The 21055-nt window shown below is 37.0% G+C and overlaps 1 protein-coding gene across 1 annotated transcript; it reads right to left on the bottom strand.

The window, feature by feature from the left end:
- Positions 1-1641: 1641 nt before the first annotated feature.
- On the bottom strand, positions 1642-16920 carry CERK (ceramide kinase; the record flags this gene model as incomplete). The annotated part of the gene is made up of 7 exons (XM_009575512.1): positions 1642-2252; positions 3203-3411; positions 5673-5878; positions 10977-11047; positions 13801-13906; positions 14927-15079; positions 16846-16920. Coding segments are annotated over 7 exons (920 nt in total), but the record flags the coding sequence as incomplete, so codon positions are not given.
- Positions 16921-21055: the final 4135 nt, after the last annotated feature.

Below are 21055 nucleotides of genomic sequence, written 5' to 3'. Positions count from 1 at the left end.
ATACATTCACAACTAGATTAAGCCTCCATCTTTCAAGTAAGGGTCTCATGACTTGCTAGTAAACTAATGGAAAGAGCTGGTTAGTATTTATTCCTGTTCTCATTTATGAGAATGTGATCTGGATAGCTGTAATGCCTCATAAATGCCCTCATCTGTTGGTGAGCTGAGTGTGCACCATCACATCCTGCAAAAGAATTACAGTAACTTGAAGTCTGGGTTCTCTCACAATATTCATGGATAGACCAAAATAACTGCAGAACTTTTTAAACAAACGACACTTTCAAAATATTTGCATTTTGGAACTGCATAATCTCATTTTCAATGAGGTTCTTAGGTCAAAAGTACTATTTCACTTATTAAACATGGCTTTAAAAATACAGTATACATAACACTTATGTTACAAATGTCTAACAAAACATTGGATCAATCAACATTTCAACTCATTGCATTAATAACGAAAGTAAACAACAGCACTTTTCGAAAACTATTCAAGTATTTCCCTGAAATACCATATAAGGAAAACCAGATCCTAAACTTTGTATGATTGTACTTTAAGCAAGTATCATTTGCAAGTGCTTTTTGTCATATAGAGCAGTATGAATAATACTTTGTAGCAAAGATATAGCACACCATTTTGATATTACACAAAACTGGAATGTAAATATTTCAATAGAAAAAAAATCAGCCATTTATAACAATTTTCAAGTGCTTCAGTAATAAACTGACCAATCACCATGGCTTACACAGAGCAAATACATGAGACATAAAACTAATACAAGCTGAATGACAGAAATGCCAATAAATATACATGAACAGAGAATCATTAGCTGTTCAGACACAAAAAACCACCTCAGATGCAATGAGTTTTAAAAAGAACTACACACAAGAAAAGATAGAAGAGAGCAGGGGCTAACTTCTGATCTTCAAACAGGAATAAATATGTACATGAAACACAAAATATAGCCCCAAGCCTACACACACAACATGTGTGTGTCACAATACACAAATCCATACACAACTTAAATAATCACTCCATAGCTATACATGATAGTCTTAACTTTTTTTGCTATAAAAACAAATCAGCACAGTGAATTCGTGATTTATCAGATGCCAGTTTCTTCCCTTGGCTGCACAAAACAAATTATTTTGTTTCATACTTAGTTAAATAAACATTATTTTAAAAACTTTCAATCACAAAATCATATTTTTAAACTTAACATTCCAACACATTATTTTGCAAAGACTTTTTAACGTACGTAGTAGAATCTCCAAAGAATTGTGTACTGAAGAGGGAAGCTTTTCATATGTTAATTTTCGATATTTTTAAAAATTTAAAACTTGCTGGTGTTTGAGAAGATATTTATATTTTCCTTTGCTTGTGCCTTCCTGGTATTATAAGTATCCCTGCGAGTTGCTTATAAGACATTTCAGTTGCTGTGTGTGGTATTTGGTATCATCCCAACAGTCATGAAACCCTTTATAATCCCAAAAAGCATCATGCAAGGAAACCTTTATAAATAGAATATACAGGATAAGGTATGATCTGTATACAGATGTGCTTTATTTTTCAAAGTATTTCTGAACTCTTATTGTTATTACTTAAAGCCAGGAATGTGTGTTTGAATTGCATTGATAAGTTGCAAGGTATAGTCAGAATTACAAAATGAAAGATTTTACTAAAAAGAAAGATGAGAATGACAACACTGTTGTCCAGCATTTAAGCCACATGCAACTACATAACACTCCCAGCAGAAAACATCTTCTCAGACACTGAAAATACCTTGTCTTGATATCTTGGTTTGATGACAATGGAAAATCCAATGTTTTATAACCTTTAGATATTATTGCAACACAACTGCTAAATTAGCTCTCTAGAAAAGCACAGAGAATTTATCAGTCATTGTGAATACATATATATACACCAATCCTCTCTTTTCTAACGTAACTTAGATTATATTGCTCCAAGATGTATTTTAATGATTACAATGTTTAAAAAAAAAATGACACAATGCAATATGATGTCTAAAATTATACTGAAGCCATTAAAAAAAATTTCTAAAATTTTAAAATACTTGTCAATTTGACTAAAATGCATATTTACTCAATTTCCTTGAGCTTTTATTTTTTCTTCTCCCCATTGGAGGAACAGTGTCTATAGCAATTGTTCAACGTTACTCCGGCTGTAGGCAGCTTCATCTTTACAGTTTTCCTCGATTCCCCTTGCAAATAGTTTCATTAACTGGCAGTGAACCCTGAAAAATATGGAAATCAATTAATAAGAAATAAATGAGTACTACATATTTAATTCTAATAATCCATGAATTTCAAGCAGTTGGACAAAGTTGCTTGCTCCAGACTATAGAAACCACATTCTCATTCTTGATACAATCCTCCCCTGCAAAAAAGGGATGGATTCCTTCTCCCCCTGGATGCTTTCATGTATCCATCACTCCTGTCACTCCTCTCTTCCACACAAAAAGTTCTATGGGGCACTTTGATGAGCTGATCTTATACAATATACAATATTTATAAAAATCACTTCGGACTGCTAAGTGAATATGTTCCAATGGAACACACTTGCATGTAAATATTTTGTATTGTGGCTTTGGCTCCCTTTGTTCTAAAAAGAACAAGAAAAATCAACTAAAAAAAAACCCAAACAAAAAAAAAGAAAAAAGCCCTTCAAATTTCACAAACCTCTACTTCCTTCTAATATGACTATCTGCACAACTGCAAACTTCTTTCTCCATCTGCCAAGGCTGGAGATAAGACTCTGTGCTGTGTATCAAAAACCACAAAGTATGGGACATACTCAGTATTTCTTTAAGACAAAGATGCTTACTTAAGCTTAAATTTAAACAGGAAAACCTATTGCTCAGAGTAATGAGGTACTCCACTCATTTAAAAAAGAATCCTCCCAACACCACCTTCACTTTCAGCACTTCAAGCATGTAATATCAGTACTTAAGAAGTAAGTAGGACTTCACAGGTAGGGCCATCCATCTATCTCAGTCAGAGTGATCATTTACAATACACATGGTTGGTGTATTCTCTGGAAAGGACTCAAAAAAGTAACAAAAAAAATTAAGTTTATTATCAGAAGACTCAAATTTGCTATGCGGAGGCATCTTTTTTTGGGATGTCTTTATGAGTATCTTCAAAATCAGTTTTCTGTTACATGGAGGGAAAAATCCATGCTTACCTCACTTCAATTGCTGAACTGTCCAGAGTTTCTCCATCACAGTTCCAGGTGCTATTAGCAATATTACAGCAACAGGCTGGATGATCTCTGCAGAACTGGCCAAAACGTTTCTTTCCTATGTCCGTGACATTGCTTTCGTTGTCTTCTGAAAGCTTTGATGTAAATTGAAAACTCTTCACCCGATAAACATCTACAAATGAGAAGTCAAACTACAAAGAAAAAAAATAAATCAAAACAGGCAATTAAAATTAGTTAAATACATTTAATGTGTAAAGCAGCTCAGCATGCAGCATTTTGTATTCAAGAAAGTCTGTCCACTCCAATTTTCTAGAGACGCTTACCTGAGGCATAGAGTGATTTTTGTTTTTAAAAAACTGCACAAGTCAGAAACAATAAAACAAAAATGGAACCTTACTTTTCAGTGGCCCTCTTCAAGTAGCTGCAGTACTGCCACTTTATAGATAATCAGGTTACAGGTTCTGAGATTATGAGTAAATGGGATATAAAAACTATTAAAAAACCCCCATAAAAACTATTATAACATGGAATCAAACTAAAAAAGGTTTGGATTGGATCCTCAGGACCTGTTCAACTACAATCCTTAAGACACATAGGCTTTTCTGAAAGCTGCCTGCTTCTGCATTTGGAACAATTCCCTGAAGGTGAGAATTCCATGGCAGCGTGATCAAACCACAGAGCTGGGTGTATACAAAAATAAGAATAGAGGGCAATATTATTACATTCCAACAAAATAAAAATTATTTTAACTAGTTAATTCAACTACAAAAAGTAGGACAATTAAGAGATTGCTCTTATAACAGAGGTTGCAGATTTATACGACAATATTGTACAAATGCTTTAAAATAGGCTTTGTAAATTAAAGGAACAATCAAATTAGAGGGTGCCCCCACCTGCTCTGAAAGCAACTTAACTGATATGGACTTAAACATTTAGCAAGCTGTAGTAAATACAGACATGTCATGTAGCAAAGGCAATGGAGTATGTCTGTGTGCGTCTATGGGCGGGGGGTGGCCAGGAAGCAAAAGTGAATAAAAAAACCAGTTTACCCATAAACTAGTCTGTATTAATGTACAGTCACATTTTTCTTCCTTTATCTTTTCACATTTAAGTTTTCAAACAGAGTTTCCCACTATTATAGTAGATACTAACCTGGGATGAGGACATGTGTACAACCCTGCATTTAATCTACCGTGCAAAAGCAACAAATCCTGGAGAGAAACAATGAGGAAGCACTGGAAGGGGAACGACCACAGTGGCAAACACAAGAAGCATCAGAGTTGAAGGGACCTCCTAGATCTTAAGTTCCCTCGGCTTTTAACAATAAACAAACTGCGAAGTTTTTTCAAACTTGGAAGCAGTGGCTCATGGATACAATGAGGCTCACTAAGCAGTGTGCTAGTCCAAACAGCTTCGTTGCAAAAACTGGTATCCACAACTGCACAGAGCCACCCATGAATGCTCTCATGTCTCAAGTCTAAGGGGAACGTAGTCTCTTGACAAATGTTGAAGCCAATTTGAAAGGTAGCCAGGGAAGGCTTTGAATAATCAAAAATATCAAGGGAACAATGAGAGTGAGTGGGAAGGAGTAAAGGGAAGAAGAGTATGAGGAATACAGACACACACACAATGTCCCAGGGAATAGTAATGAGGAAATACAGGAAAGAGAATCTATACTAATTCTGCTACAGAGGAGGAAGAATAGCATCATAATCAAGTGAGATTTATTATTGCTTTTATAATTAGATATGATATTAGTCCATTGTTCAGATAATTTCCGGAACATGTTAATAATATCAGGTTGGGACAAATATTAAATGTATATATTCACAGCCATAGCTCTGGTTTCAACAGATATTACAATCCAAAGCGGTGATGAACCTTCCCTTGTAGTTTATCCTGACAGCTACAACATATGTAAGGAATAATTTTGAAGCTGAATACATAAAGCTCATAACCTGGTCACATATATGTAGTAAAATTCTGCTAAAAGCCTGCAGTTTACAATCAAACTGCAGTCCTGGTAACTTTCTTCTAAACCACATTTTTATACAGTTTACAAAAAGTGATTTATTATTCTTCACTACATCTACCTCAGCTACGTTATACTGTTGTGAGCAGTTTTTCATGACAAATACATGGGGGCACAGTTGTGATAAAATCACTTTAAATATTGTCCAAACAGCAAATATATGGCAAAATGTTACGAAACAGAATTCAATTAGCAAAAGTGGAATTTTGTTAGAATGCTATAGCCGAAGACTTGACTCTGCTAAAATGATTTTTTTTTTTTAATGGTACACATGCTGAGATTATGTCACCCAAAATGTATAAACTTTTTTCTTTTTTTTAAAAAAACCTGCTTTGTAGATGTTCTTTTTGTCATATAAGAATATCGATATTTACAACTTAGACTGACTCTGGAGAATTCATTGTCAAAGGGAATACACACCTGATCATCTTGGTTTGTATGTCTGACAAGATACCGTAGAAAATCAAATCTGGAGCATTTACGAACTAGAATGAGGTCAGCTGAACCATCTGCCAAATGAGCTGCTGGTGAAAGACCTTTCGGACTTCGTGGACAGGCACAGCTTATATTTACTGCATTGATGGCTAGAAATTTCCCTTTAATAACCTTCCATTCTTCTTCATCTTCTGAAATGCATCAAAAACCATGGAGATAGGTTATTATTTGATCTACTCAGGAGAACACTAAAAAGAAATCACTCTTGGCAACTTAAAAAGTTTTTACTGGGCATACTCATGCACTGTCAATACATATCTAAAATAAACGGCATTTAAAAAAAATCCATTTTTCATATACTAATAGAGAAAGTTGCTTTCTCCCTTCACAGCCTGTGATTATCTACTAAAACCGCTGGCCATTTCTGACATATGCATGTCAAATTCAGGATCAATGCTATTTGGGTAAAGCCACAAAACCTTAGGCAGGGACCAGACAGAAGCAAGTTACAACTCTTGTTGTTTAGGAGGATTTTTAACTTTTTAAAAATTTTATTCTTGCTTTCAGCATGTTAATCTTGAATAAACAATGATGCAAAGACAGTGGTTTAGTATTTGGTTTCTAAATCAATATTCCTTTTTTGCCTCAATGCCGCAAATTGTATTTAAAAAAAAGACAAAGCGGGAAGAGATGACTCAGGGTTCAGCAAGAACCAGCAGGCAGCAGATCAGGAGTCTGTTTCCACCCCAACCCACCCCCAAATGTCTGCAGATGAATACTATTAGCAGAGTTGAACTTTCCTGTGCATAAATCTTCAGAGATTTCTGGAAAACAATACAAAAATCTGTTTTCAACAACATGAAACCATTCTGTTAGAGATTAGACCTAGACTGAGCTTAAGTATGTGATGGCAATCAATACTACCAAGAGGCAGAGGAATTTTCCGGAACAAAGAAACACTGGCAGGCACTACAGAGAGTTGTCATCTAAACTGTATTTTCTTGAATACGAATAAAAATAGATAAAAAATGCCTTTGCATTTTTAGACTACACATAATCGCCTTCCTCACTACAATTAAAAAAAAAAAAGCAATAAAGCAGCCATAACACTCCTTTTCTCCTCCCAATGTAAGTGGATTCTTATTTCAAATGAACAACTCCACAGAAGTAATGATTGTGGAATAGTCTATGGAGATACACGTGGTTCTAAGACTGGAGTTCAGGAGTGAAGTGCCATTGTTGATGATGGGGGTAAGATTAAGGAATGAACAAAAAATGATAAAGTTTGTTTATATAAGCCTGTTAAAAAAAGTTTGATCATCAAACCAGAGCAAGGTAGAGGTTTTGAAGCATATTAACTAGTATGGACTTAAACATCTATCCAGTTCCCCACTGGGTTAACTTATAGTTATTTTCAGAGTGCTTCTTTGATGAGACTATAGATGACATTTATGCTATATATTTCATGTCCTGGAATTCTGATATTCTTTACTATTTTAGTTTCAGGAACTTCACATTTACTTTAGAGAATCATTACAATTGTCTGGGTAATTTTGGACCTAAAGTCTATGATGCATTCATTTTGAATTGACCTCTCCAAGCTTTATACATCAGAAAAAGAAGAAAAAATAAGAAAAAAATGCTTGGAAAGTATTCTGTAGTTGTTCTTTGCTCTTTGAACTTCTCTCACTTCCTTGAATTTTTATTTATTGGAACTTCTTACTATCCACTCTTCAGCAACAGAACCAAGAAAAACAGAATTCCAGGAAAAGCAGAGTAGCATTATAATGTGAAAAGACTTAAAGGAAACTAAAAACTTAATTCTTTTTTCATCTAGACTATCCTCTCTATCTCCTGATAAACAAATCAGTAATAATAAGAAAAAATGCAGCTCTTAAATTCAACATTTTCGCATCATTTGCCAGCGTGGTTTTAGTACCAATTATACTTGCTTTACAGCTGATCTTTTTATGTTGCTTTCAAACAGGACATCACAGAAAGAAATAATTCAAATCAGATTAAAAATGTGTATCTTAAGAAAGATGAGAAAGACTCAAACGTCAAACCACAGAATGACTTTGTTCAGGCTGCAGGCAAATGACGAGGCCCTGCTCTGAGATTAAGGTACCTGAACAGAACATAAGAAACTACTGGAGCTAGAAACATCTATGTCCAGAACTATACAAGTGCTTCTTTACAAGAAAACCAGGCATTTTCTGATATACGAACAACAAAATGAAAACAACACCCTTTACTGATAAATCCTTTTGTTGTTTATCTGAGAAGCACTAACAATTTAGTCTATAGTCTGTCCAGATAGGCATTAACTTTTGAAGTATGCTCACTGTAATAAATGTCTCAAATTACTTAAGGTAGAATGCTTATATATATTACTGTAAAAGATTGTTTTCACCTGGTGGAAAAGTACTGTTCAGTATAAATTTCAGCATGTTACTCAGAAAAAGCCTCACTGTTCAACTAAGAACAAAGTCAGGGTATTTATCACATTTTAAATGACCAACTGTTTTCATAACCATTCTGCAGGGTGCATCACTGTAATACCATAAATTATTCGCCCAAAATATCTTTCATACAACAGAGCAATCATAAGCAGGGAGAGCATAAACGGCACTCATTTCAACTATCTATTGTGTATATATACACTGCAAGTTGCTGAAATCAGCTTAAAGTGCTAGCACTCAAAATATACTCAGCACATGCACATAGACTTCTGCATAATACAAAGAAATATGTTCAGTGACAGCCAATGCAAGCATCCTTCTAAACTTATCTGAATTGTACACAAACCAAATAGGCACAATGAAGGAGTCAGCCAATACACCCCGCTGAGTAAAAAGCTTATCTGAGGTGGCGATTTAAAATCCTTTTTATTGCCAATCAAGAGTAGCTGGTTGTTATTGTTTGCTTACCAGTACTGCATGGAGAAGAGACTGGATTGCAAAGAAAGCCAGCTAGTGGAAGTAAAATGAATTTAAGTAAACAATGTACTACATAATCAGCTGCTTAATGTCTTATACAATGCTGGCTAAAGCAGTCTTTATTGTTCACTAACCTGTAGCTTGCTTCTGCCTTTGCTCCTTTGCTGGATCAAAACTAACAAAATGGCAGATTTCCAAAAAACCCCAAAATCTCAAACACAACAAAACAAAAAAAAACCAAACAAAAAAACCCCACAAACAAAAGAAAAAAGGTTGGCAATTTCTAACTACAGTTATTTCTCAAAAAGACAGATTTTTCTCTTACCAAAAAACCTGCTATCAGATTTAGCTCCTAAGAAAATATTATGTAAAGCAACTTCTTTAGCTGAATCTGGGCATAAATTAAAACAACTTAAGAAATACTCCAATCTGGCCATCTGTTGACTGTATCAAAGATCTGAAAGCAGTAGCTGGGATGAAAGCACTATAGAGAAGCATGCGTAACAGGAATTCAAGCTGGCATAGAAATCCATATACAGTCTTCATGCTACCAATGAATTTCTATAGTATGATGATACTGGGTTTGCTAACAGATGGCTAGAACCTGGCCCAGATACTGTGCAAAATAACTGTAATTATAAGATAATCTAGGTCATAAGGACCAATGTTTGTGTCAAGAAAATTATGGTTTTATGCACTGGGCTTTACAAGGAAAAAGGAGAAGAGACAGGAAAAAGGAGAAGAGACAGGAAAAAGGAGAAGAGAAAGAAAAAAAAAAAGAGTAAAAGCAGAAGCAAGCACCCATGGGAAGGCTGCCTGCTGTTTAAGAGGGGTTTATCCAAGACAACAAATTGAGACCAGAGGCGAAACTTGGCCAAATGAATCTGCATATCTTACTCCAGCAAGGCCACAAGTCTATCAATATCAGTGCTTCCCATTAGCACATAGTAGTCAGACATAAAGAGATACAGCTAGGAGGATGGCTGCACAGAATCCAGTATATTAACAGCTGTTTTAACAAAAGGAAGGAAAAGTTATGCCCATGAAAAAAACACGGAAATGTGCGCAGGGGTTGGAATGGAGGGAAAAAGAGAATAAGGATAGCATAACTAGAGAAATCATTTATCATTTATACTGATGTTGGTGGGGTATTGTACAGAAATACTTAAGTCCACTATCATACAATCATAGAATCATTAAGGTTGGAAAAGACCTGTAAGATCATCGAGTCCAACCGTCAACCCAACACCACCATGCCCACTAAACCATGTCCCTAAGCGCCTCATCTACACGTCTTTTAAATACTTCCAGGGATGGTGACTCCACCACTTCCCTGGGCAGCCTGTTCCAAGGCCTGACCACTCTTTCAGTAAAGAAGTTTTTCCTAATGTCCAGTCTAAACCTCCCCTGGCGCAACTTGAGGCCATTTCCTCTTGTCCTATCACTAGTTACTTGGGAGAAGAGACCAACCCCCACCTCGCTACAACCTCCTTTCAGGTAGTTGTAGAGCGCGATGAGGTCTCCCCTCAGCCTCCTCTTCTCCAGGCTAAACAGCCCCAGCTCCCTCAGCCGCTCCTCAGAAGACTTGTTCTCTAGACCCTTCACCAGCTTCATTGCCCTTCTCTGGACACGCTCCAGCACCTCAATGTCCTTCTTGTAGTGAGGGGCCCAAAACTGAACACAGTATTCAAGGTGCAGCCTCACCAGGGCCGAGTACAGGGGCACGACCACCTCCCTACTCCTGCTGGCCACACTAGTTCTGATACAGGCCAGGATGCCGCTGGCCTTGTTGGCCACCTGGGCACACCGCCGGCTCATGTTCAGCCGGCTGTCAACCAGCACCCCCAGGTCCTTTTCCTCTGGGCAGCTACATCAGTTATTAGTTGTCCAGGTTCACTGCCTCATACTTATGTAATAACCAGCTTTACACAGAGTGACTTCTGTGCTAACAAACACAAATTTTTAATCCCGATCTATTCTAAAAGTTATCTTACTGAACTGCTTCCTTCTATACTACCTCACAGTTTATCAGTTAAGACCTTCTCACAAAAAGAACAGAGAGTCCTAGCTCACAGAATTTATCTTTCTTAAAAGAAAAGAAACTTGCATATTTCAATGTGTTGGGTAAATAGTATAATTTTATCTGAATTTTCTAAGGTTTGGGTGGAGGAGACACTTTCCATATTTTTCACATATTTACAAGTATTTTCCTTAAACTTAAAGAAAAAATGGATTATCTAGTAACTCACATGTTTTAAGAAGAACCAAAACACACACACACACTTGAACTGATATATTCTGAAAAACAATATTTTGTATAATACTACACCATCTTCTTATGAAAAATTACCTTCATGTTTTAATCCACATTCCTTGTGCTGTTCTGCCAGCTGTTGCTCACTTTTCTTGCAAATGTAACATCTGAAAACAAAAATACCATTCAATTCCTGAAAACAAAACTACTATTCAGTTTAACTTTTTTGGTTTACCCAGTCATTACAGGACTTTCCCTCACCACAAGATGCAGGCACTGACAAGCCTGATGTGACATAAAGCATGATAGCCCTGCAGGCAGTATAGGTACTTAAGTACAGTGCTGAAGATTACTGGACGTCAGAAATAACAGCATTACAGAGCCCTAAGATCACATATGTTGAAAGGGACCTCTGATGTGGTCCAAACCCCTGCTCAAAGCAGGTCTTATAGGATCAGGATGTTCAGTGTCTTGTTCAGTCAAGTTTTGACTGTCTGCAGGGGTGGAGTCCACAAGACCTCTGGGCAACCTGTTCCAAAATTTGACTGCTATAACAGTGAAAGACATTGACATACTGGAGCCAGTCCTTCATCTCACAAGTGCTGAGTACAGGGAAAGAAATCACTTCTCCTGACCTGTTGGCTTCTCTTTTGCATAGAAAGCCCAATATACAGCTGGCCTTCCTTGCTGCAAGGACACACTGCTGACTCAGGTACAGCTGTTGTCCACCAGGATCCCAAAAGTTCTTTTTGGCAGAGCTGTCTTCCAGCCAGTCAGTGCCCAGTCAGTACTGTTGCATAGGACTATTCCATCCCAGATAGACAACGTTTGCCTCTCCTGAACTTCAGGAGGTTCCTATCAGTCATTTCTTCAGCCCACCAAGGTCCCTCTGAATAGCAGCCCTGACTTTCAACATGTAAACCACTCCTCCCAATCTGGTATCATCCTTAAAACTGCTGAGAGTGCACTCCCTGCCATCATTAATAACGATGTTGCACAGTATTATCCCTAGTATTGATCCCCGAGGCACACCATTAGTAATTGGCTGCCAGTTGGACTTGGTACTCACAACCTTTCTAGGTAGTCTAGCCAGTTTTCCACCCATCCACTTACCTAGTCCTCACCTCATCAATTTGGTTTTAATACTACTACAGGAAACAGTACCAAAGGCCTTGCAAAGTCAAGGTATGTAACACCCACTGTTTCCCCCTCATCCACAGGATTGGGGACCTGTAAGGCTGGGGGCAGACTACATTCATGAAAACTGGGACAAAGGAGTAATTTTCCAGCATTTTCCATATCTTTTATCACTAGGTTCCCCATGCCACTAAACAGCAGGTCCACAGTTCCTTTAGCCTTTTGTTATGATTGGAATACTTATATAATCCCTTTGTAATAAGTAACACCCTTCACATCCCTCACTGATTTCCTCCACCTGAGCTTTGGCTTTCTCAGTTCCATCCCTGCACATTTAGATAATGTCTCTGTGTTCTTCCAAAGTAACTCATTCCACTTCCATCTTCTCTTTACTTCTCAGATCCTTGCTCATCCATGTTGGTTTTCTATCATGCTTATTCAAGTTTCTGCATATCAGAATGGACTGTTCTTGTGCTTTGAGGAGGTACCAACCAACTCTCCTGGACCTCTTTGTCCTCCAGGGCAGTTTCCCACGGAATCTTGCCAAGATTCCTGAATAAAGCAAAATCTGCTCTCCTAAAGTTCACGGTTGCAATTCTACTTTTTGTCTTGCTTACTTCTCTCAGGATTTTAAACTTTTAAATCTCACCGTCACCACTACCAAGACTGCCCTCAACCGTCACATCCCCCACCTTCCTTTTCTGTAACCAGCAGAGCATTTCTCCTGATCAGCTTGTCAATCACCTGCATGATCACTATCACCACCACACTCCAGGATTCTCCTGAATTGCTTGTGCTCAGCCCTATCGCCCTTCCAGCAATTATCAGGATGTATAAAATCCCCTCTGAGGCATCAGGCACTGTTTACTCCCTGACTGAGACCCAGATGACAGCTTTCTCCCTCTGGAGCTTCCCCAGCATCAAGGCACCCGATGGATCAGGACAGTTGCTCCAGCTAGTACTGGAGACCGTGATCTGTAGCATGTCACAGCACTATTATCACAGCACAGTCTCAGCAAGTTCCATGCAGTTTCTGGCTCCTCTGTATCCTGCTCTGCTGTTTGCTGCTGTGACAACTACTATATTTCTGATAGCTACATTCATATATGAAGAAGAATAATAAATACTAGTGCATAACTTCAAGCAAGTGAAAGCAAAGAGAAAGGAACACTGGGAGATTAAGGCAGGCCCCCTGACGGGAAAAACAAGTGAAGAATATCACACAGATTTTATACAGCATAGTAGTAGTCTATAAAAAAAGGCTAAATAGGCTGATTCCTGAGAGGACCTATCCTCAGGTCAAGCCATGCCAGCTGCTGTCATGGCACTAAAACAATTGCTAAAATTGCTAGATCCAATTACATTGTGAACATTTGAGAATTTTTGAATAATTATTTCCATTTGTAGAAGCTATGAGGCATCCAGACTTTTCATTTATTAGCAGTAACACAGCATAGTACCCTCAGCATCTTGTAACTGGGTACTGTGCTGTTATACTTTGCTTCATTTAAAATTGGGGGAGGGGAGGACTAGCTGACAACATTTTATTACATATTTGTTTACTGACCTGATAAAATGAGGTGTTCTCTTTAAGGAGTCAATAAACTTTTTTAAAAGCTTAGAGATAAGCTTTTTAAAAGGCTTATCTCTAAACTTTTTAAAAAGCTTATCTCGTCCAGAGCAAGTGTTTTAATGTTAAAAACAACATTTCTGTCACTTCTGTTTATGTACAGGCCTTTTCAAATAGTTCATGTCAAATATCCAGAGATAAACGTTAGCCTACCCTGTTCTGCAGCTATCTTTATCTCGTGGAGATCCCAGTGTGTGTTTTGCTGGTTGAAAAGAAATTGTTCCTTCATAGTAATGATGAGAAAGAAAAGTCTTGAAGCCTACATAAGAAAGGTATTAAGAAGCATTAAGTCATTATAAACCCACATTGTGAACACCTCTGCATACATCCCTTGACTGTTCCTCTCCTTCCTTCTCTAAGGACTGCAAAACAATAGTTGCTCTCGTTAAGCTCATAACTCTTTGTGTTATGATGTTTTAGACTGTAAAGGACAAGGAAATAACGCGCCCCCCCGCCCCAAACTTTTTAACATTTGCCAGTAGTGCCATTACTTTGCTTGACTCCTTTAAGAGCCAACTAAAAATTTTAGCTGTACATCACTGCTGAATCTTAAAATTAGCCTACACTACTTAAATTAAGCTTTTGCATCTTCTTACCCTAACACAAAACAAATCAAAGAAAGCAAAAAATACTTTCCAGTAGCATAGGATTTGTCCAAATATTAGCTATCTAGGCTAAACCACTCAGCTCTCTCTATAAGCAGTGCTGGAAGAAGGACAAAATTAACAATTCATTCCATCAGCTGAATGTCCAAGACAGAGGAGTACCTATCTCTCTGTAACTGATTGAAAAGAAAGTAAAAATTATTAGCACAGAAAAGATACTACTTTTTAGGCAGTTATCACTAGGTGACATATAGCAACACATTTCTATTAACAACACAGAATAGCACTAGCAATTTTATTAATAAAAAAGCTTATAAACAAATTTGAATTAGAGTTGCTTCCAACATCATTTATAACAATTCAATATAAAATTTTTCATTCTTTATAAAGATCATAAAATACTTAAAACATTAACATTAATCAGTTAATTTAACAACTGTGCTATATAGTCAAATTCAACACAACTTTAATGAACACACTGTTAATGTTATCCCCCAAGTTATGGAGCTTTAATAACGTGATCCAATGTACTTGGTACCACAAGGAGTTTAAAACCAGGTTCAGTCTGCCACTTACGTTTAAAAGCTTCAGAGAAGCTTGGTTTGGAGAGAGCACATCAACGGCTCCAATATATTTATATGCTGACAAAAGAATGCAATAATTACACAAGTTACCTGAGTAGTCATATCTCATCGGACCCATCCACCGCTTCTTTTCACTATCTTTTAATATATCTCCATAAAAACCGTAACCCAGCAATGATACAGAGTACTTCAAAAACGTGTTGTTATGATGTACAGAAGAGACATCCAGAGGCTGACAGTCACCTATGAAGATTAGAAGTGCAAGGCTCTATTAAGGCTTATTTTGTTTGCAGCTGCAAACATCATAGTAACTTTAACGTTACACAATTTCTTCAAAATAAAAAATATATGCTGTATTTATGTCATAACATATATATGTCATATATCCATATATGTTTCTTATACATGCAGAAAGGGAAAAATAATTTTTTAATACTAATTTAATTTAACATTTAAAAAGCATTATGCACTATGTAAGAAGAAAGGTCTGTATGTTAAAAATATATAATGAAGAATTTATACTCATTTACCGTGTAGCAGCAGGAGGGAATGTTATAGAAGAGATCAGTGCAGTATCTGTACATCTACCAGATACTACTTAATTATATGTCATACTATCAAAGGATAATTCAAGCTGGAAGGGGCCGTAGGAGGTTTCTCATCAAATCTCCCACTCAAAGTAGGTTCAGCTATGAGGTCAGATCTGGTTACTCAGGGCTTATCCAGTCAAGTCCTGAAAATCCCTAAGAACAGAGAGTACACTACCACTCTGATATCCTCTAGTGTAAGCTTTGGAGTGGTGGTGGGTTTTGGGGGATTTGGGGAAGGGTGTGGTGTTATTTCTTTGCTTGTTTGGTTTTTTTTGTTTGGTTTGGGTTTTTTCTCTTTTCTTCTTTTTCACTTTATGCCCATTGTCTTTCATCCTTCCACCACGGACTACTTACCCTTTATGTAAGTGAGAAACACTCTTAAAAATCTAAATACATGTGTATATAAGCACATTTAATAATCCAGCTAAAATACTATGATACACTCAGTCCATACCTCTCTAATCCTAGTCCAATGGCCTAAACTCTACATACGCTGAACAGATTTAACAATAGGTTAGTAACAGAAGCACATGTGTAAACCTTTGCAACATCAGCTCCTAAAACTGCAACTGTTAAGCACTCAGTAACAAGTGATAATGAAATAATCATCCCTTGGAAATTCTATCCTTTATGCTTACACAACTTTGTTATAACTGAAGGCTATCTTGCACAATTTTTCAAATTCAGTATTAAGAACTGGGTGACTATGATTCTTCAGTATGTGGCAAGATAGGATGGACATCACACAAATCACAATGCACTGAATATGCCAAGTTGTCTCCTTCAGCCCCCCTGCAGTTCAGGGACTCCATTACTAGAGGACTTTGAGAAGTGGCAATGTCAGCATCCCTACTGATGATAACATATCAACATATTGAAAAGTAGTTGTTTTCCTCCCTAGTTTCTCCTCAAATATATGACTTACAGATGCTAAAAATGGGGAATTATCAGCTAATTCCAGTCAAGCAGAAGCCATACTTCTAAGTTGGCATGGAAGCATTGAATTGCACAAGACAATTGGGCAACTAGTACAAAACACTACTATTCAAGTGTACATGCACTTGTCATAGCTTTCTCTGAGAGAGAGAGAGAGAAAGAGAGAGAAAGTGTCCAACAATTTACACTGCTTAGTGTGTTTTACTGCTATTTTCAAAAGCATGCCAGAATGCATGAAAACTTAAGCACCAGATATAAAATTTCAAAGCATTATGATCCCTTGAAAACAATGAATTACAGTAGAGAAAGCAATTCTGTATTTCAAATCGGAGACTTAAATCCCAGAAAAAAAAAAATCATATTTCAACTCAGCCATTATGTTCAAATTATATTTCACAAACATATAGAAAGAACTAAATGGAATTACTATTTTTGGCTATTTTAATTATTTTCATAACAAAACAGTGAACAGTGACCACCCACCTACAATAATATGAAGAGCTGATGTTACTGGATCAGAAATGCCAACAGTTGAATAGCATATGCAATCTGTTGATCCTGAAAAATAAAAAATTAGAGATTAATTCATATCTTTTCAAAACAAGTATTATTGGCATGGTCCTCCAAATAAAAGCATTATGTTCCTCTGGCCTGCCCCCTTCTATTTTATGGAACAAAGTAAATATAAGGATACAAACATTACAATTTAAATTGTAACTTCCTCTCCCTCCCCCCCGCAATGAGTAGAATTTATTTCTCTCCATACAAAGTACAAAGATTTTCACTATATAAGCAATAAATATATAGCAGTTAGAATTAGTTAATTCACATGAAAAATTTCAGGATTACATTACAGCTTTTATACCAATTAAGGATGGAGGGGAAGGAAGGCATATGGTGATTCTCCTTTGCTTAAGATTTTTTACTTGCTGAGATCTCATGAAAAGAAGTTGACCGACTCTTGTTTTTTGGGGGAGTGTTCTAAATCCGAGACTGTCAATATCCCCTCCTCCTCCAGCTGCATCTTAAACCAGAAACTCCTCCTTAGTTCTACTATTTCAAAATTAGTAAATACTTGCTTTCAGGAATTAGTTTATAGATTGGGGAGCAAAGTGAATAGAGATGTGCCTTTACAGTTTTGAGCAAAATACCTACAAGAAGCGGGGAAGCTTTAGGTTTCACCTATATTCTGTCTTTGTTACTAACTACCTTCAGGCCACTCCTCACTCAGTATGTCCACTCAGTATTTTAGGTGCTGTTTAGAGACAGGCAATTCTCCCTGATCCCTATTTAAAAAAAAAAAAAAAAAAAATTAAGAGCCTAATGTAGGGTTCTGAATCCTACTCTGCAGCAGGGACTTGAAAGTCCAGGCCAGACGTACCAAAGCATTTTTGTTGCAGCATTTAACTCCAAATTTATCCTGTAGTTTCTCCCATCCCTTTCCTGAAACTGAATCCCTTTAAAGTCAAGGCTGGATATCTGAAGACAAAAACTTACTTTGTCCACGTATATGTTCTCAGATTTGCTACTGATAACACTAGATGTAGAGCAGCTCAGATACAGAGTACTTCATTTCTGAGGCCTAATGAAATTGAAATAGAAAACTAAAAATGGAGGAATAAGCAATCACTATTTAAAATCCACTTTTGGTTCTTTCTCACTTTGAAAACAGTCAGGGCATATACAGTTATCAATAGGAGCAAAGAAAATCCTTTCCCCTCCAACTCACTTCTCAGGAAATGACACCACTTCCCCTACCAGTGAAGGGCATGAGAGAAGCTTCTATCAAGTAAACGCTATGCAGAAGCCTGCCACAGTGAACAAGCAGCAGCTCCAGGAGCCAATTAAAGAAAATATAAATATTACAGAACAAAAGAAACAGTGTGACTAAAGAGACCTCCCTCTACAAGGTTGAGGTTCAAGACAGTACAAGTGTACCATTACAGGTACATGCTGTTGCACAGGAAACGGGACTCCCAATTTCTCTCACTATTGTAACAGATGAGATACACAGATGATGTCATCACACCACATTTGGAGTTTTATAGCAGAAAATATTAAGTAGAGTTCAGATACTAAAGCTATGCTTTACTGCCAATTTTTTCAGTTTCATTTTGCGTCTTACACTCACGAATTTCAGTTAGGCAGAAAAGAAAACTCTCACTACTTTTGAAAAGAAAAACAAACAAACAAAAATAGCCACTAAAAGATCGGACCTGAACTTTTACTGCTGAATGTACAAGCCTAGCATTTCATCCAACCTTTCTCATTTCTTCAAGATCTGTTTGTATGATGCTGCTAAAATTACATCAGTCACATTCATCCTGATGTAAACAGAACTTCCAAGTAGTCTTACACTACAGGTGGAAGAAGAGGGGAATTCATGCAAACTACATTTTAACATCAAAGGCTTATCTCCCTATACTCTTCTGTAATCAATTAAAAGCTGATCTATCTATTGGGCAATTTTATAGAACTTATTTTCATTTCTATTCATTAACTAGCAAGGGAGGGCTAAAATTAGATCTGAAGTCTGAAATTCAGAGATTCTAAAATGGGAGACTGGGGAAGACATCAACAGTGTTTACCAACTGTCAAATCATCTCTTGCTCAGACATGCCAGTGGAGTACCAACTACAAACAGTAAAATATCATCTTTTTTTCCCCTCTCTTGGAGCCGGCAGTATGGACCAACAAAACTGACATCATTCTTTATGTACATTCCAAGAGAATATAACTGGTCATAACACCACACCAAGCATGAACCTAATGGTACTAGTTTAAAGGTCACAAAAATGTTCGTGATGACTAAGGATTTGAATATCTTTGAATACTTCTGCCCATCTCACCTGCAGACACCTAAATGTAAGCATGAAAATTTGAGTATCAATTTCAAATTGAAACTCACCTGAAGGAGAGTAACTCCGTTATCTAAAATGACACCAACCACCAGTGTTCAAGTGCTGCAGATTACTGTGCTTGGCTCCCAACTGCTACTCTAGCACAACAGTTGTCTTACATAGGGCTGGTACATTTCAACAACGGTGGCACCATACCACCATATGTAGATAGCCAAATCCCAAACTAAATGTCTGAAATCTCCCAGATAAAGAAAGCTCTCATCCCAGATATTTTGATATTAAGAGTCTACTGAAAATATCTAGTGTGTAGAGAGCATATCAACTAGTTGTTAGAATAGGTATAATTACTTTGAATCTTTACCATACATTATGTACACTAGAGCCCTGTTTCATTACCCATTTTCTCCAAAATCTGTTTGTTATTCGGAGGTATCATACAGCCACATAGTTGTTATATAGGCAAGTTCTTCTATGTTCTTTCCCTCCCCAAATTTAAACACTGTAATTTTTAAAATAAATTTAATGATTTAAAAATTATCAAGGAAATCCTTCCTTTTAATTAATTACAAGGAGAAATGATCAAGATATGTATTTAAAATATTAAAGAGTATGTACTCCCCATAAAACATTTTTGCTAAAGCAAGATTAAAGAAACCAAAGTGATGGACTGCGCTACCAAGAATACAGTACAGCTAAATCACCAGATTTCGCCTTTGCATGCAAATATTGCTGGATATTTGTCAGTAGACAAGTCATGCAGAGAGGTGCTCAGACACCACCTCACAAGCTTTAAATTGGTCATAGAACGACCAAAGTGATAAGCAAAACCAGATGATTTACTGGTTGTACAGAAGACTTCATGCCATTGATTCTGTGGACCAAAAAAAAAAAAAAAAAAAATCAAAGTGCTAGAATTAATCATCTGAAAAAATGATTAGACTACTAACTTATAATTAAGTTTTCTTAAACCAAAACACACGCCTGCTGTGGGCTATAAGTATTCATTCAAAAACTAAACAAATTCCAAAGAACCGGAAGTACTAAACTAAGCAGATGACAAGCAACAGTCATCTAGATGTTGATCCTATAGAAAAGAGTGAATTTAATAAAGAAATAGAAATACTTTTAGTGCTCATGAGCATTACTCCATGTGAGATAACCTCGAGAGGGGCAGGTGCTCCCACAGCACACACAGAATCCTCAGAGACAAATTAATATGGCAACAGGATTTTGTACTGCAAACAGGTAGAATAACAACTTCAGTGGGGGTCCCGTACATTTGTAGTATTTTTGTGAAGTCACAATCCATGCAGTCACCTCATAGATGAAATACCAGGTAAGTCATGCTAATGACAGTGTAACTGCACACTCTTGGTCAAGCAGCATTTAGTATTTTGAAAAATCTAGATGGTGACTTTTCTGGGAAGTGATTTTCAAATGACAAGGATCTAACACATTCAAAAGTAAGGGGAGAAGCTACTGTTACAGGGAGAGATGAATGGCTTGGGCATACAATCATGTTCCTACTCAAAGTTTTAGAATCATAGAACAGAATCGTAGAATAGTTTGGGTTGGAAGGGACCTTTAAAGGTCATCTAGTCCAACCCCCTGCAATGAGCAGGGACATCTTCAACTAGATCAGGTTGCTCAGAGCCCTGTCCAACCTGACCTTCAATGGTTCCAGGCATGGGGCATCTACCACCTCTCTGGGCAACCTGTTCCAGTGTTTCACTACCCTCTTTTAGTTTAAAACCATTCCCCCTTGTCCTATCACAACAGGCCCTGCTAAAGTTTGTCCTCATTTTTCTTATAAGACCCCTTTTAAGTACTGA

The sequence above is a fragment of the Fulmarus glacialis genome, unplaced genomic scaffold (genome assembly GCF_000690835.1).
Source record: "Fulmarus glacialis isolate BGI_N327 unplaced genomic scaffold, ASM69083v1 scaffold39683, whole genome shotgun sequence".
Classification (NCBI taxonomy): Eukaryota; Metazoa; Chordata; class Aves; order Procellariiformes; family Procellariidae; genus Fulmarus; species Fulmarus glacialis.
The sequence above is the reverse complement of the archived record's forward strand: the minus strand, read 5'-3'. Positions and strand labels throughout refer to the sequence as shown.